We start from the raw sequence: 16546 nt of genomic DNA, 5'->3' as shown, positions 1-16546 counted from the left end.
TGCCTAGGCCAACTCTGAACTCTGGATTTCTAGAATGCCAGTATCAGTCCACGTACTTTGTGGTAACCCTGCTTACCTAGTGGATTAGATGTTTCCATTAATGCATGCATTCAACAAACATTCACTGAGCATCTACTATGTATTAGGCACTGTTCCAGGCCTAGGGATACAATAATGAACAAAACCACGTCCCTGCAACTATACAGCTTATATTCTAGCAGGAGTTTAGAGTATGGGGAGGGAACAAACAAATATATTTGTATACAAGATGATAATAAGCGCTACAGAGGGTAAGGGAATAGGGAATGCTGGGGTAGGAGCTGCCCTTTTATTAGAATAGGGAAGGCCTCTTAGATGAGGTGGCAGTTGAGCAGATACTGAAGGAAAGAGGGCATAAGTGGGAAAAGTGTTCCAAGCAGAGGATACAGCAAGTACAAAGGCCTGGAGGCAGGTGTGAGCTTCCCTGGTTCAAAGAACCACAGGAGGACAGCATGGCTAAAGCGAGAGGAAGAGAAGTACTATGCCAGAGTGTAGGGCCTTGTAAACCACTGTAAAGATTCTGACTTTGACTTTAAGCGATACAAGGACCTACTGGAGAGTTATGAGGAGAGGACAGACATTACCTGCCTGTGGTTTAGAAAGATCACTCTCGGTGACATGTAGAAAAGTGTGTGTCAGGGCAGAGTGAGAGTGCCAAGACGACCACTCAGCAGATTACTGCAATAATCCAGGCAAAAGATGGGAGTGGCTTGAATGAGGTACCCAGAAAGAGTGATCAGATTCTAGATATGTTTTCAAGGTAATGCTAATGGGCTTTGCTAGTAAATGTGAAGTATGAGAGAAAAACAACAACTCCAAGACTTCTGGCCTGTGCCAGTAGAAAAACAGGTGCCACTTACTAAGATGGGAAACCTGCAGGAGGAACAGGTTTGTACATGTCAAGTTGGAGAAGAGCAGATGATATCTGGGTGGAGATGTCAAGTGGGAGGTTGAATGTACAAGTCTAGAGTTCAGGAAGAGATCCAGGCTGAATATGAATCTAGGACTCAAAGGCACCCTAGATGGCATTTAAGCCTGGGGCTGGAGGAGACTCCTTCCACTGGAAGGTGATGAGTGATCCAGGGAAGAGGTCTGAGCACTGTGCACTGGGACCTCCAATGCGTACAGGTGGTCAACAGTTAAACTATCCCTGGATTGCTACCAAAGTCAGAAAACTGATCATGACCTCATAAATGCAGCTTAGCAGACAAAGACTCTCAAATCTTAATATTTATATCTGGTTTTACAGAAGAAGAAACCAAGGCACAAAGAAGCCATTTGCCTAAGGTCATCCGATTAGTGGCTGAGCTCCAGAGCTGCAGCCTTCACAACACATGCGGTTTTGCCTCTTACAACACAGGGATTGGGAACCAGGTTCTGGAATCAGACTGCCTGCCTAATAAGTCTAATTACAAACTCTGGATACTTAGGCAAGTCATTTCTCCTTGCCTCCAGTTTCTTTATCAGTACTATGGGGATAACAACAGTACTGACCTCACAGAGCTCATGTGAGGTAAAACATAAAAAAGCACTTAGCACAGTAGCTGGCACACAGCAAACTCTCAGTAAGTGTTAGTTATTATTACTAATAAAACACAGGGAGAGAGTCTGTTTAAAGGGATCCTCTGTTGTTTAAAAGTTGCAAACCATAGAATTAAAGTATGCTGGCTCTCCCCAAATCAAAATCATATTATATACTTTAAGAACCTCATTATTCAAAAGGGGGTCAGTTTGTTTCTTTAACTACGAAGTAGTAAGATAATAATAGTACTCACTTTCTAGGTTTAAAAGACCTATGTTAAGTACCCAATACCACATTACCAGTAGGAACAGTAAATTCACCCTAGGATCTCTTGAAATGAGCTGTGGGAGAGGAAAATATGGTGGAGGAACTTGTCAAAGACTAGACAAAACTGCCTAAAACCTTGCAGAGGCTTGTTCTGTGGTTCAGTGCCTTAAACTGGTGATTGTCAAACCTTCTGGTCTGCAGACAATTCAGAAGGGAAAGGGACCACCCAGCCTCTTCCTGGTTCTCCAATGACAGATTAATGGATGTGTGAGGTAAAGCATTAATTTGTGTTCCAAACTCAAGTACAGATATACCATTTTATAGATATTCATGGGAACATACACCCTTTTGGAGCATCTGGCTGGCCTTTGGAAGCCATTCTAGACCTCGGGTTTCAAGACCTCTTCCACACACCTGATGGAAAGTAGGGGGAGCTGAATCAAGGGCTGAGGCACAGAGTCTGGTGAGATTTCTGGCTTCTACCACCCCATCCCCAAGACATAGATCTTGGCCCTGATTTCTTCCCTCTCACTAACAGATACACAGAGAAGATGTTTTGACCTTTTATTTTGATACACAAACAATGGTTGCTGTTCTGTGGTGCCCAGATCAAAGCCAGAGAGAAAACACTGCACACCTCTGATCCATTGTGAGTTGGAAGTGCATTGTATAAGTGTCCTTTGTTATCGTGACCTTTCATGTGACTTTTGAGACTGTATTGAGTGCTGAATGTTTTCTCACAGCCGTTACTGGGGCAGAAAAAGGGTCGTTCACCTGCAAGAATGACAAGTAGTGTTAATTTGACCATGAAGTTATTTCACGGAGTTAAGACACCTACTATTCCCTAAAAGAGGGAAGTATTCTTATGAGGGTTCGGGTTACTAGCTGTTAAACGTTAGATAAATTATACGTTAACCATCTTAATCCTAAAACTCAATGTAGAGCAAAGCACTGAGAATAGCCTGCTCCAGGGAAGTTTAAGGAGATTAGTTTCCCTCCAGGTTCTTTTACTGAGTATCTTTGTATTGTTTTCATTTCTTAAGGTTGGATTCCTAAGTCCAACCTTTAGATCCTTTTACCTCTGAAAGTAAGTCAAACATCATAGGTGAAGGCTAAGCTGATAAGGCTCCCTCCCTCCACAGAGTTCTACAGGTCTCAACAGAAACATGGGTATTTACTGGCTCTCTAAAGATTAAAATAAAAATGAACTTAAACTCACCAGTATGTGTACGGACGTGAGTTTTAAGGTGGTGGCTTGCTGCAAATGCTTTTCCACAGCCATCATGATCACACCTAAATATGTGGTTTAAGCAAAAAGAAACAGTAGTCATCAGCTAATAGACCTTTATCCTCACATCTCTTATAAATACAGACTCAAACTAAAATGTTCAGAACAGCAAGATCACGTCAACAAAATTGGATTTAGACAGGGGAATGACAAGTCCCTAGAAAAGTAAGGTGACAAATCTGAGATCAGAGAGAGCTGATGGCCCAGGATAAGTATTTCTTGTGCTACAGAAAAGGCACTTATTGAGAGCACTGACAAGAAAAGCCTTTTGATGAATTACTTAACAGTATTCTATTGACAATGAGAGCCCATTGGGAAACCTACTGCCAGTGCAGGATTAGAAATACCAACAATGGGTACAGGGGCTCTCAAAGGCGTCGAGCCTGAAACAGCACTAGAACAGAATCATTATCTATAATCTTCAGTTTACGTCAGATCTACTTCTTCCTTTACTTTCTTGATAACCAAAGCTAGAAGTAATTTTTCCCTCCTCAGAACTCCTATGCATTTAGCTTCTTTTATGGCGCCTGTCATTTCTAATCTTGTTTTATCTCCTGTATACACATTCGTTATCTGTTCACTAGACTGTAAACTCTTTGAGGGCAGGGTCCATGCAGTTCTTGACATTTGCTGTAACTCTTGCACACAGCAAGCATTTGATTACTATTTATATGAATGAATATATTTTCTTGTAAGCCAAAATATTTTATTTCTTTAAATAGAAAGCTTCTCTAAAGCATTTTACTTTCTAATTACATATCATCGTCTCAAGTCCCACTTAATAGTCAAGAAAAGTTAGCAATATTAACATCACAAAAATGCACACGATGAACAGAAATCAGAGTCCCCTCAACAGCCCTAGGGGAAAGAGGTACCGTAAGTGTCATAGCATCTGGAGGGTAACCAAGGAGAATCTAAATACTCCTGCTTTAGAGGGGCCTGACTCAGAAAAGCAGCTGTCATTTTAAAACACAATTACTTTTAATTGGTGTGTAAGAGGTGACTGTCCCTGAAGACTTTTCAGTTTCCTGCTATCCTAATGAGGAGATAAATGATTCAAGAAGGGAAAGGTATGACATGACAATAACAATGCATGACAATAACAGCAATCTTTCCAGACAAGTCAAAGCCATTGTTTATGTGCAATTTTCATCTGTATTACATTTAGTGGGAATCCTTATGATCTGATTATCTCACTAACAAGTCATGTAATCATCCCTAAGTTGTTTCTGAATTCCTACTGAATGCCCAAAACCATGCTACATGCTATGAACACAGAAGATAGATGATACAAGTCTTTCCTTTAAGCTTAAACATCTATACTTCTATCTATTAAATATATATGTGTATAAATACATAAATTTAAATATATATGTATATATATATATATATATAGATAAAAATGGAAGCTCCTGTTTGTGTATACATGAGAGATATTGAAGAAACCACTAAACAAGTAAAAAATAAAATACTTGCACCACTAGCCTAAGTGCTACCCCTCCTTTCCCCTTTTGTCTCCTACTCTTTCCACTGATTCTCAGGTTAAGTATCCCTTCCCCTGTGCCCAGAGCACTCTGGGAATCTCAGTCTCAGATACTGTCTGGTTGCCTGTGGTTCTTTGTTACCAGACTAAACTTCTCAAGAGGAGAACCTGTATCATAGTATTTCTCTAGCACTGATAAAAATCCTACCACATAAGTGAGCTGCAACAGATGCTTTGCAAAATAAAAGGAAGAATGAGGCAGGAAGCCATCATCCAGAGGGAGGGTGCCCTTTTACTTCATTACCCTCCCTCCCGTGGGCAGTAACTGGTTATAGCCATCCTGGGGAGAGGGAGCACTGCCAAAGGACTGACTAGTGATGGGAAGTTTCTTTCCATAAAAAAGTTTTAGAGTGCATCAAGACACCCAGCTGGAACCTGACCGGTGACAAACAGAAAACAGTAAGACCTACCGAAATGGCTTTTCTCCTGTATGGGTTCGAATGTGCTTCCTCAGATCGCTGAGTGTGGTGAAGTACTTGCTGCAGCCTTCAGATTCACAGTTAAACGTTTTCCCTGTGTGAAGCCTCTGATGTGCTTTCAGCCTGTAAGATAGCCCAGAGAAAGGCCCTTTGTCATGACGTATTACAGAGCCTCCCACACAGCTTAACTGCCTTCAGGGTCAAGTGCATACGCTACTGGCAAGTAAGATCTTTTATGAGAGAGTAATTTCATTTACGGCTAAGTAAATACTGAATACTGATTTAATAAAAAATAACACATACTGGAAATAAAATAATAACATTGGGAGAATGGGCTTTGGGGAGGGCCAAGTGTGATGGAGATGGGGGCAGGGGAGAGGGGAGGAAATAGAGCTTAATCCTTAACTCCATAGTGGGAAGTCAATATCCTAAAATGGAAAAATCAAGAAGGAGCAATATGAGCCTAATATTTAAAAGCATGGAAGTAAATATAAAAATATTAATATTAAGCTAAAAGAGTAGAAAGTGGTTGCTGTGAAGGGGGAGAAACGGGGAGGTACATCTTTTGTAATGAACCTATTAGAACTATCTACTCTGTAAACACTGAGAATGTATAATCTTGAGACAATTAAAAATGTTTTTAAAATAGTAAAAAAAGGATTAAGTGCATCAGAATTCTATATTCCAAAATGTTTTGCTCAAAGAGAAGTAGATAGCACAGTGGTATGCGCATGACTCTGGAGCCTGGGACTTAAATCCTGGTCCCACCTCCTACTAGACCCTGAGCCAGTTACCTTGCTGGGCTTCCCTTTACTTATTAGTGCTGTGAGGATCAGCACTCAGAACAGTGCCCTGCCCACAGTGAGCGCCTCAGAAATGTTAGCTCTCGTTATGTTTGTTATTTTACACCCGATGTTGAAGACTAGTAAGTCTCCTGATACCAGTGGTGGAAAAGGGAAATGGCTAATGGGCGGACCACTCCCCATTTCTCAGGCTAGGCAGGAAGTAATCTTTCCGAAGGTGAGATAGGAAAGAAAATGACAGAAGCCTTAGGACCAAGGTTCTGGGCCAAGGCAGATAGCACTCCATGCCAAATACTCAAATCCCCAGGCCAGGATGGCACTACGGGAGAAACAAAATCTAAACACAAATTACCATCATTTTCAGGCAACGTTTAAATAACAAGATCCTCGAATGAACTGTAAACAGCTGAGCAGAGCTGAGCTCTTTAAAGCCGGGAAAGAGAACTCTGCCGTGTGAGGAGAGCTGTGCAATGGCGACAGGGAGGGTAGAGCTGGCGGCGCAGCGGGAGGAAGGCTGACCTGTACAGCGTGTTGAACGCCTTCTCACAGCCCTGCACGTCGCACTCAAATGGCTTCTCCTTCGTGTGCACTCGCACATGGATCCTGAGGCTGTAGGAGGTGAGGAAGGCCTTGCCGCAGCCCTCCTGGTTACAGACAAAGGTGTACTCTCCTCGGTGAGTCTTCTGGTGGGTGCGCAGGTTGCCTGCTGTGCTGTAGGTGCGGGGACAGCCCTCAAAGGTGCACTGGTACCGCTTTACCTGGCAGACAGAGGACACCTCAGCAACAGGACAAAAGAGCTGCCCAGGCTCTAGCTGCCCCCTGAGCTTGGCTCCCAGGAGATGTGGATGACACGGAAACACAGAAAACAGCCTCGAACAACAGTGGGGCTATCTTCCTGTTGATCCAATCAACCTGGACAAAAAATGATGAGTAACGGGGAATAGCTAGCTTGTAGAGCGGTGACTATTCTAAGTGACTATAAGAAGGGTGTTTGCAGACTTCAGTATACATCTACCCTCTAAAGGTAGGCATACACTCTTACAGTTACCTATATTCAAATTTGGCCCTAGCCGGTTTGGCTCAGTGGATAGAGCGTTAGCCCGCAGACTGAAGGGTCCTGGGTTTGATTTGGGTCAAGAGCATGTACCTCGGTTTCAGGCTTTATCCCCCAGCCCTGGTCGGAGCGCATTCAGGAGGCAACCAATCCATGTGTGTCTCTCACTTTGATGTTTCTCTCTGTCTCTCCCCCTCCCTTCCACTCTCTAAAAATTAATGGAAAATTGTCCTCAGATGAGGATTAACAAAACAAAAAACAAATAAAATTTTACTTCAGTTTAAGTCAAACATCCTGCCCTATGGAACTATATCTTGATTGGAACTGACCAATATTAAATTGAGTCTAAAACATCCTAAAATTTATATACTCAGTCATGTGCATATTAGCAGGTATATACTAGCATAGTTTCCACTGAATATTTTCAAGTCTACAAAATGAAAACAATGTATCATGAATTTCTCGGAGCCTGACATTTCTCAAACGCTAGACTCTAGATTTCCTTTTACCACCAAACTCCTTGAAAGAGTAGTCTTCCCTTGTGCCTTCTTTACTTCCCTCAATGCCCACGTATTCCTTGCTACTTGGCAAGCTGGCTTTGCTGTTATGAAATGATTCTCTTGAATTCCTGGTGGTCAAACTCTTTTATCCTTCCCCACTTCCCTTCATTTGCAAAAAGATCTCAAGGCTGATGCCCTCTCCTGAAAATCTGTCCTACACCACACAGTAATTCCTTGGGGCTCTCTTTATCTTCTCTGAGCCACTCCTTTCCTTTAACCTCTAAATGTAGGTTTATTCCCAAACCTTCCCCATCTCTACACTGGTGCAGAGGAAGTAGCATTCAACTTGGCAGGAGAAGACTGAATTCTGGCACTTATGTTCAAGACTTTGAGCACCTCATTTCACTTCTCTGAGTTTCAGGTTCCTTATTTCTAAAATGCGAATATTAATGCCTGCCCTGACTGTCTCACAGTGCTTTTGAGTGGAACAAAAGACGATAAAACATTTGTGAAAATACTCTGTAAATTCTCTGATGCTATTATACCTCTCAGGGTGCCAGTACTGTCTACTCTTCAGCTTTAGCAAAATCTTCATCCTTTAATCCTTCCTCCAAAGCCTCAGTTTATATTAGTGTTACTAACTACACTGGTGTTACTCATTCAGCAGTTACTGAACTACTATGTCCCAGCCAACAAGCTAGATATCACAGATAAGAAAAAGTAAGCAAGACCGAAATCTCTGCTTTTAAGAAATGCCAATTTTAAGGAGGCAGACGTGCACAAGTTATTATACACCAGGCTGAGCCTAACAACAGACACACGGTGCTTGGGAGCATAAAAAAGGGAAAACTAACCCCTCTCAGAAAGACTGGAAATCAGTGAAGGCTCAGAGACCAAGGTACTCTCTCTGAACTGAAGGCGTCTTTTTGCTTGCCTGTTAAAGTCTGTTTTTTAAGGAACAAACTGAAAAGGCCCTCCTCAGACCAACGGGACGGGAGGACATTCCAGAAAGAGGTAATTAACACCTTGGGAACTGCATGGAGAAATGAATGCGTTTTTTGGTACAGTGAACCACAAAACCCTTGCAGTATGTGAAAGACTGGAAGGAGAAGACTCGAGAGAAAAAAAAGGCAAAGCCTCCTCAGTTAAGCTATGGAGTGGAGAAATAGGACAATGGGGAGCCAACAACAGGTTTTAGCCAAGACAGCGAGACACTCAGATCTGGGGTTTAGGAGAGAGCATTCTGGTATTCTGTAGAGGATAGACTGGAGTAGAAGGGAAAGATTAAGAGAAGAGGACAACAGTTCTGGAGAGAGATGAATTCTAGAGACATTAAAGGGGGAGATATGACAGCTGTAGTGACAACTGGGTGCTGAGGAGTCCAAGGGGTCAGGGAGAGGCAAAGTCGAGATCTACCCCCAAGATTATGGCCTGGATGACTCAAGAGATGGTCACACCACCAACTGGGGCTGGATGGGGGCTGGGAGAGAGATGAGGAGTTGGGGTTGAGGCATTGCCATGACTTCCAGATGGAAATGTCTAGTAGCCAGTCAGACATGTAAGCTGGAAGCTAAGAAACATGTCTGTGCAGGAGTCCAGTACACAGATAGTAGCCTACTTGACCTGCAAACTACAGCAGGCTCAGATTCCAGCCCCTGCAGCTACTTACTGTATAACATTGGGGAAATCACTTGAGCTTACTGAGCTCACTTTCCTTAGTTATAACATGGAGGAAACAAAGCCTATCTTTTTAGTGTTGTTGTAAGGATTCGGTATAATTTGCAGAAAGCACTTAAATATAGTGACGGCCATACAGTAGGTACTCAATAAAATAATAGCTCTTATAAGAGGACAAAGGCTAGACCGTGAAAGTCACCAATGTTTAAGGTAATGGTACAAGAAAAGAAGCCATTGAAGAGTGAGTGGGAGGAAGGGCTGGGGAAATAGGAAGAGAAGCAAAGGAGAGCAAGGTCACAGAAGCCAAAAGAAAAAGGGTCTCTAAGAAAAAAGACGGGGGGGGGGGGCGGGGGGAGGCCAGGGCGTGGTCAATGGGGGGAAAAGGAGACCTATGTAATACTTTAAACAATAAAGAATTTAAATTAAAAAAAGAAAAGAATGATCAAAATGTTAAATGTCGGCGAAAACAAGGAAGATAAGGACTGAGGAAACTACTGCATCCGGTAGCTAGAAATTCACTAATGACTCAGCAAGACTAGTTTTAATGGACTGCTGGGGTCAGCAGTCTAGGTGAAGTGGAGGTACAGACTAGAGATGGAGACCAGCAGTAGAAGTGTTTGTTTTTGTTTTCTAAGGAAGGCATGTCTTGGGCATATCTGGGAGGGGAAAGGTCCCTGAAGAGAGTAAAGCTGAGGATCTAGGGAGGAACATAAAGAGAAGGACATTTAAAAGCCTGAGTAGAAGGAAAGCTTCAGGTAGGAAGGGAGACACTGTTTCAGAGAACAGAGGAATGAGATAAGGATGGTTGTGACTCAAGGGTGGACAAGGTTTCTGTAAAGAGACAAACAATAACTATTTTAGGCTTTGTGGGCCTAGCAGTCTCTGTTACAACTACTCAACTCTGCTGCTCTATGTGGAAGGAGTCATAGGCAATACATAAATGGACAAACAGGGCTGTGCTCCAAAAACACTATGACAATGAAATTTGAGTTTCATGTCATTTTCATACATCATGAAATACTGTTCTTATTTTGATATTTTAAAATATAAAAACCAGCCCAGCCAGGTGTGGCTCAGCAGTTGAGAGGTTGAGCGTTGACCCAGGAACCAAGAGATCATGGGTTCGATTCCCGGTCATGGTATATGCCCGGGTTGTGGGCTTAATCCCCGTTGGGGGTGTGCAGGAGGCAGCCGATCAATGATTCTTTTATCATTGACATTTCTAGCTCTCTCTTCCTCTTCCTTCTTCTCTGAAATCAATAAAATAAAATAATTAAAAAGTAAATAAATAAAATGTAAAAAAACCATTTTACAGAACAGGCATCTGGATGGATCTGGTCTATGGGCCACAGTTTGCCAACCCCTAAAACCAGTGGGGGTGGAGGAATGAGGGGCCCTGACTCACCCCGTCTCCCCTCCCGCTCCTCTCTCATCTATCCAACCTTCAATAAGATCTTGCACAAGTCTGGATTCCTCAGGCAAGTGCTCTCACTTATTCATTCCTGACCCTTCCCACTGCCACCAGGGAGGTGCTGCATAAACATCTGTTGAACTGAATCACTGGCCCAGTAGTCCAGGCATTCTCATGTCTCAGAGCCTGGCTTTGAAGCCACCCACTGCCAGATTTATTCTGAAACTGTTCTACACATGCCATCCCTCTGCTCAAATGATAAATCCAATTCCTTAGCCTGAGAGTCAAGATTCCTTCGTAGGTCCTCTTCCGTCTTCTATGGCATTACTCCAGTACAAAGTAGGCTCTGTCTAGGCCTACAGGCAACAGTACACCCTTCCCCAAATGCAACACTGGATTTCCACTTATCTGCCTTTGCTTTCTCCTTTCCCTCTACTGGAAATGGCTGGTTCCTTTCTTCTCTGCTTTTCTGAGTCTCTTTCTTCAATTCAAGCTTCACTACCTACCTCCAAAGCCTTCATGGGATGTTAATCATCCCATGTCTAAGTGACAGCGCCCTTCTCTGAATTCCAGGATTTAACTATACCACTTATTGATTATCCTCTCAAACATATATCTTGACTTCCCTCCAAAGCTAAAAATCTCTTTGGTGCTGCCAGCTAGAGATTTCAAAATAACCACTGACCAGGAAAAAGAAAAGGGCTGTGAGTGCTGCAATCAAGGAGACTGCGTGTCTCAATCAAAGCCTATGACAAGGACGAAAGATAAGAGCAGAATTTAATTCTTAAGATGCTACAACAGCTGATAACTTTATAGGTAACAGTACAATCAATAATTAACTACCCTTCCCTGTCTCCCTGCCCTTCCAATCCTTACTCCCACCAGGGTTCTTACTTGGCCAATTCAAGTTTCAAATAAATGTTCCTTCTTCAAGAAACTCTTTCCTGATTGACTCCCAACTCCCACCACAAATTAGGTATTCTTATTATAGGTTCTCATAGCTTCCTCTATTTCTTTAAAGCATATAATACCATTAAGATTAAATAATTTAACAATTTATATCATTATCTATTTAGTTGCTAGGCACAACAGTAGCTAAGGAGGCACTAAATAAGTATTTCTTGAGATGAATGAATAGCCTTTTGGGCTATAGGTTCCATGAGAACAGGGATTGCATCTGTCATACCTGTCTTGGTCACTGTCACAGCCTCAGGGCCTACTCTTGTGGAGAAGTGGCACTCAATTCATATTTGTTGAATGAAGAAATAAATGACTAAACAAATGAACAAACTAAAACCAGCAGGACTTGATGCTGAGAAAAGTAGTAACAAGGACTACAAGTGACAAAGGAACAGAGTTTCAAGGAAGATGTTAACTAGGTCAAATGTGGCAGAGATGACTGATAAGCATTTCTTGGGTTCGGCCAACTCACAAAGTCATAATTGCCTCAGCAAGACTAGCTTCATTGGAGGAGTAGGAACAGAAACCAGAATGTAATGGGCTGAGAAATCAGAGAAAAGCAAGAAGCTGGAGACAATGAATAGAACTACTCTTTCAATAAACTCGGCTGAGACAGCTGTTTTTGATAGAGAAGCAAATTATGAAATGACAAATTCTACCTTTTTTTTTGCAAAAGCTGTGCACCTGCTAATTAAAAGTTGTCCTCAAATTCTGCCTAAACCTATAGTGTCTTAAAGTTAATATATGTTTACACTATATATTAGATGTCAAAATTTTATGAAACATTCTGATCGTTCACTGGTGCAATGCATAAACTCATAAGAAATCCAATGTTCTTCCCTGTCTTCAAGAAGGTGCTTGATTATGCTAATTGCATAGAAGATTTTTAAATAAAAGGATGCAACATCATCTCGTAATAATCCATTCCTAACAAATATTATAGCTAGGAAATGTGTCTCTATCATACTTTAAGTACATTTCCTTTCTTTCTCTGTCTTTAGAAAGAGTTGATCAGTTCCTTCAACCACGATGTTCTATGCTATGAAGAATTATATGCAAAACAATGCAAAATAAACAGCATGATCTAATTAAATTAATAACTAAAGTAAAGGTAGAAAAAGGCAAAATCTGGTTAGGAAAGGTTTTACTCCATTCAATTCAGTTCTGTGAGTACCTATTAAAGGCTTTCTATGTGTCAAGTACATGCTCAGCAACAGTAATATGAAGATAAATATCTCTTTCGAAAAGTTCACAGCCTTAGAAATGCTTATACCTAAACCAGAGGTTCAAAATAAAAGATGCAGGCCCTGGCGGGTGGCTCTGTTGGTTAGAGCATTGTCCCGTACACCAAAACAAAAGATCCAGATGGACCAATTAACACATGAAGTGGCCAGCTATAACCAAAGCCTCTCAAATGGTGAACTAGAGAACATATAAACACACCCCCTAGCTTTATTAAGGAGTAATTAACAAATATAATCCTATCTATTTAAAGTGTATAACACACCAGTCAGGGAAGGCAGTCCCCACTTGACACCAGATGATCAAGGCCATGGAGAATGTAAGCTCAAAGGTGTTTTTTTGAGCTTCTGGTTTTTTGAAGAGACAAAGTTGGAGGAATGAGAAATTTAACCTGGAGAGATCATAAAACGCTTAGTAAAAGACCTAACTGTTGAGTCCTAAAGGTGAAGCAATGCTTACTAAGTGAAGTAACAAGACTCAAGGAATTCTGTAGTTCACACAGATAGGAAATGGCAGCGCAGGAATTCAAATCCAGGTACTGGTAAGCTCACAAGCCCATGCTCTTATCTACCACCTCATCCACTACTGCCTCCCTATATTGCAGTGCTTTTTATAGACTTCTGTGCTTTCACTGTAATCAAGTTAAACCAAAATTAGTTTGAATTCCAAGTAAAAATTAAAATTGATCTGCGTTCCCCAACTCACTACTAAATGAAAGTGGTAAAGCAGCACACAGGTGACAGGATACTGTCTACCATGAATTTAGAAGAAAATTTTCACTGGATAACTGACACAGATAAATCAGAAACTCAATATAATTCGGGGGGGGGGGGGAATTAAATCAGCAGGCTCCCAGTATTGCTTTCTATGGGGCAAGAGACATTACCCTGACCTTTTAACAAATGAACCCACTATTCTAACATACACTGAAAAGCAAACATGTTATTTTTTATAACTTATCCTATGAAATTGAAAAAAATCATCAGGATGGAAAAACTCCACCCCAGGTTTTTCCTAAGTTAACCAGGTATATTCCTAAGTTTTTGTTTAATCCTCACCCAAGGATATGTTTATTGATTTGAGAGAGGGGGAGGGGGAAAGAGAGATGATAGAGAAACATCGATCGATTGCCTCCAATACATGTCCTGACTGGAGACCGTACCCACAACCTAGGTATGCGCTCTGATAGGAAATCTAACCTGTGATTCTTTGGTGCATGGGATGATGCTCCAACCAACTGAGCCACCTAGACAGAGCTGAGGATATGTTTTTTATTGCTTTTTAGAAAGAAGAAGGAAGAGAGTGAGAGAAACCTTAATGTGAGAGAGAAACAAACATTGATCAGTTGCCTCCTGTATGCACCCCAACAGAGAATCAAACCTGCAACCTTGGTACTTGCCCTGACTGGGAATTGAACCCACAACCTTTTGGTGTATAAGACCATGCCCAACCAACTGCGTCACCTAGCAAGGATAGGCCATGAGTTAGATTAAATGCTGGGGCCAGGACCAACTTCCAGATGTTCATTTCTGGAGCTCCTTTCTACGTACGCATAAAATTGTACCATGCATACTCCATTGTCATATGTTCACACTTGTTGTCAATCATGGGCACTACATAATAAAAAGTATGTGAGAAAATAAATATTTAAAAATTAAAAAAAAAAGTAACTTGGCTGAGAAAAGAGAGAGAGACAGGAGAGTTAGGAGGGGATAGAGACTAGGATGATATTTGTATCTAAAGGTGGGAGAAATGGCTGACTGTCAAAGCAAATACCTACTCCCTCATAAAATGCTGAATAAACGAGTAATCTCTCACTCCATTTGGAGGGAGCCAGTAAATGGAAGTTGCTATTCTGACTTTCAGAATCATTTTAAACAGCACCAGATTTCACAAAAAGGAAAAACCTCCTCAAACTGGATCAGAACAGGAAGTTGCAAAAAACCATGTAAGTTTTCCTGGTTACATAGAAAAGGTATTGCAACATGTGGTACATTTAAACACAATTAAGGATATCATGCATGCATGAATTTAAAAAATTATGTTCTAGCCGAAACCGGTTTGGCTCAGTGGATAGAGCATCAGACTGAGGACTGAAAGGTCCCAGGTTAGGTTCCGGTCAAGGGCATGTACCTTGGTTGTGGGCACATCCCCAGTAGGGGGTGTGCAGGAGGCAGCTGATCAATGTTTCTCTCTCATCGATGTTTCTAACTCTCTATCGCTCTCCCTTCCTCTCTGTAAAAAATCAATAAAATATATTTTTTTTAAAAAAAGCTCTTTGTTAATTATAAAAAATATATATATATGTTCCAGGAATTCTACTGTCCCACGTGCTAGGAATACAGGATAAATAGCCCCTGCTCTCAAGGAGCTAAAAATGAAGAAGAGATTCAAACAAACAGAGAAGAGCAAGATGGTACCAAAAATGTGCTGATAAATGGATGTCAGAATAGAGAGAAATGTAGAGAAAAGGCATTTAACTTAGACTGGGTAATGATTAAGATAAGCTGCTCACAGAGGTGATGCCAAGCTAAAGTCAAAGAACCTGAGGGAGAGGTGACTCATAATTAATTTGCCTATCAAAATTAAGTAAGAGTATATACAATATGAACATGTCATTGAAGATTCCAACAGATGATGTTTCTCCAAAAGAGCTTGCGAACTGCATCACTTTAATGTTCCTATGTAGCCTCAAAAGAGGGCTGTGGATCGCTAAGTTAAGGAGCTTGGAGAGAGCACGGGTTGGGCTCACTGAGGATGGGGTCTAATGCTAGTGGGGCAGGAAGCATGAGCTTTCAGAGAACTGATGTTGCTTTACAAAGTGTTCTAAGCAGTTCTAGAATAGAGAAATATCTAACAAAGATGATTGCCTTTGTTAAGTCCACAGAATCAGAAAAGGAAAGGTGAATGAAATAAGCAAAAATGAGAAAATTAAAACCCAGACCTCCAGGAGACAAGGCTTAAAAAATTTCCAAAAAAAAAAAAAAAAAAAAAAGGCAGGGTCTGAGTCTGAGAGAATTAAACATTAACAGCCCCATACTAAGGAATGGAGTCTGATTCTGAGCACCCAGCATATGAACATTCTTACAAATAAATGACTGGCTGGGATACTGTGGCTGAAGGAGCTGTCCTTCCCTCCCCATCACTAGGGACTTCCCCTTCCCTCTCCCTGATACTGACTCTGCTCCTCTGCTGGCACTGATCTCATTCCTTCCACGCATACTGTACAACCAGAGCTCGAGGAGAAGCAGAAGAGCTGTGCACTGACCTCATTTCTTCACCAGGTCGCCCACTGTCCACCACCAGCGCTAAGTTCAGACAGCTGTTCCCACTCCTCAACCTTTACCCTTAGAACTAATGGCATCGTGCTGCCCCTAATTTCTCAGCCCTTTTCACAGCTGACAGGTCTGTGTCCTTTCTCCCCGTCTTTGCAAAAATAGTGTACTATGCTAGAAAGGCATAGGCTTTGCATGCAGAGAGTCCTCAGTTCAAATCTCAGTTTACCACTTGCTAATGGTATGTTTCTAAGTCTCAGTTTTTTCATCTGTAAAACGAGGGTCAATAGTACTTACCTTATAAGACTGTTATGAAAATTAAATACAAAACTATATTAAAGCCCCTGATACAGCGACTCCCATATAGCAGGCACTCAATAGACGCAAGCCATCGCACCCTCTCCCACTGCTACTGCCAGCATAACAAGGAATCCTCATTCTTTAGCTTTAAGAGCCTCAGGTTTGCCTGGTGCCACAACTGCCCACCGTGGAAGTACAGTGGAACCTCGTTTTTCAAACTTAATTCGTTCCTGAAGACTGTTCGAA

At 41.6% G+C, this 16546-nt stretch overlaps 1 protein-coding gene across 1 annotated transcript in view; it reads right to left on the bottom strand.

The window, feature by feature from the left end:
* Positions 1–16546, bottom strand: part of MTF1 (metal regulatory transcription factor 1) — a 41971-nt gene that overhangs the window by 16225 nt on the left and 9200 nt on the right. The window contains exons 3-6 of the mRNA XM_079777179.1: positions 6401–6639; positions 5070–5201; positions 3048–3121; positions 2466–2602 (exon numbers count right to left, since the gene is read on the bottom strand). Of these exons, the coding sequence (XP_079633305.1) occupies positions 2466–2602; positions 3048–3121; positions 5070–5201; positions 6401–6639 (582 nt within the window). The remainder of the gene's footprint in view (positions 1–2465; positions 2603–3047; positions 3122–5069; positions 5202–6400; positions 6640–16546) is intronic.

The sequence above is a fragment of the Cnephaeus nilssonii genome (genome assembly GCF_951640355.1).
Source record: "Cnephaeus nilssonii genome assembly, chromosome: 7".
Taxonomy (NCBI): Eukaryota; Metazoa; Chordata; class Mammalia; order Chiroptera; family Vespertilionidae; genus Cnephaeus; species Cnephaeus nilssonii.
This window is presented reverse-complemented; position numbering and strand designations above follow the sequence as displayed.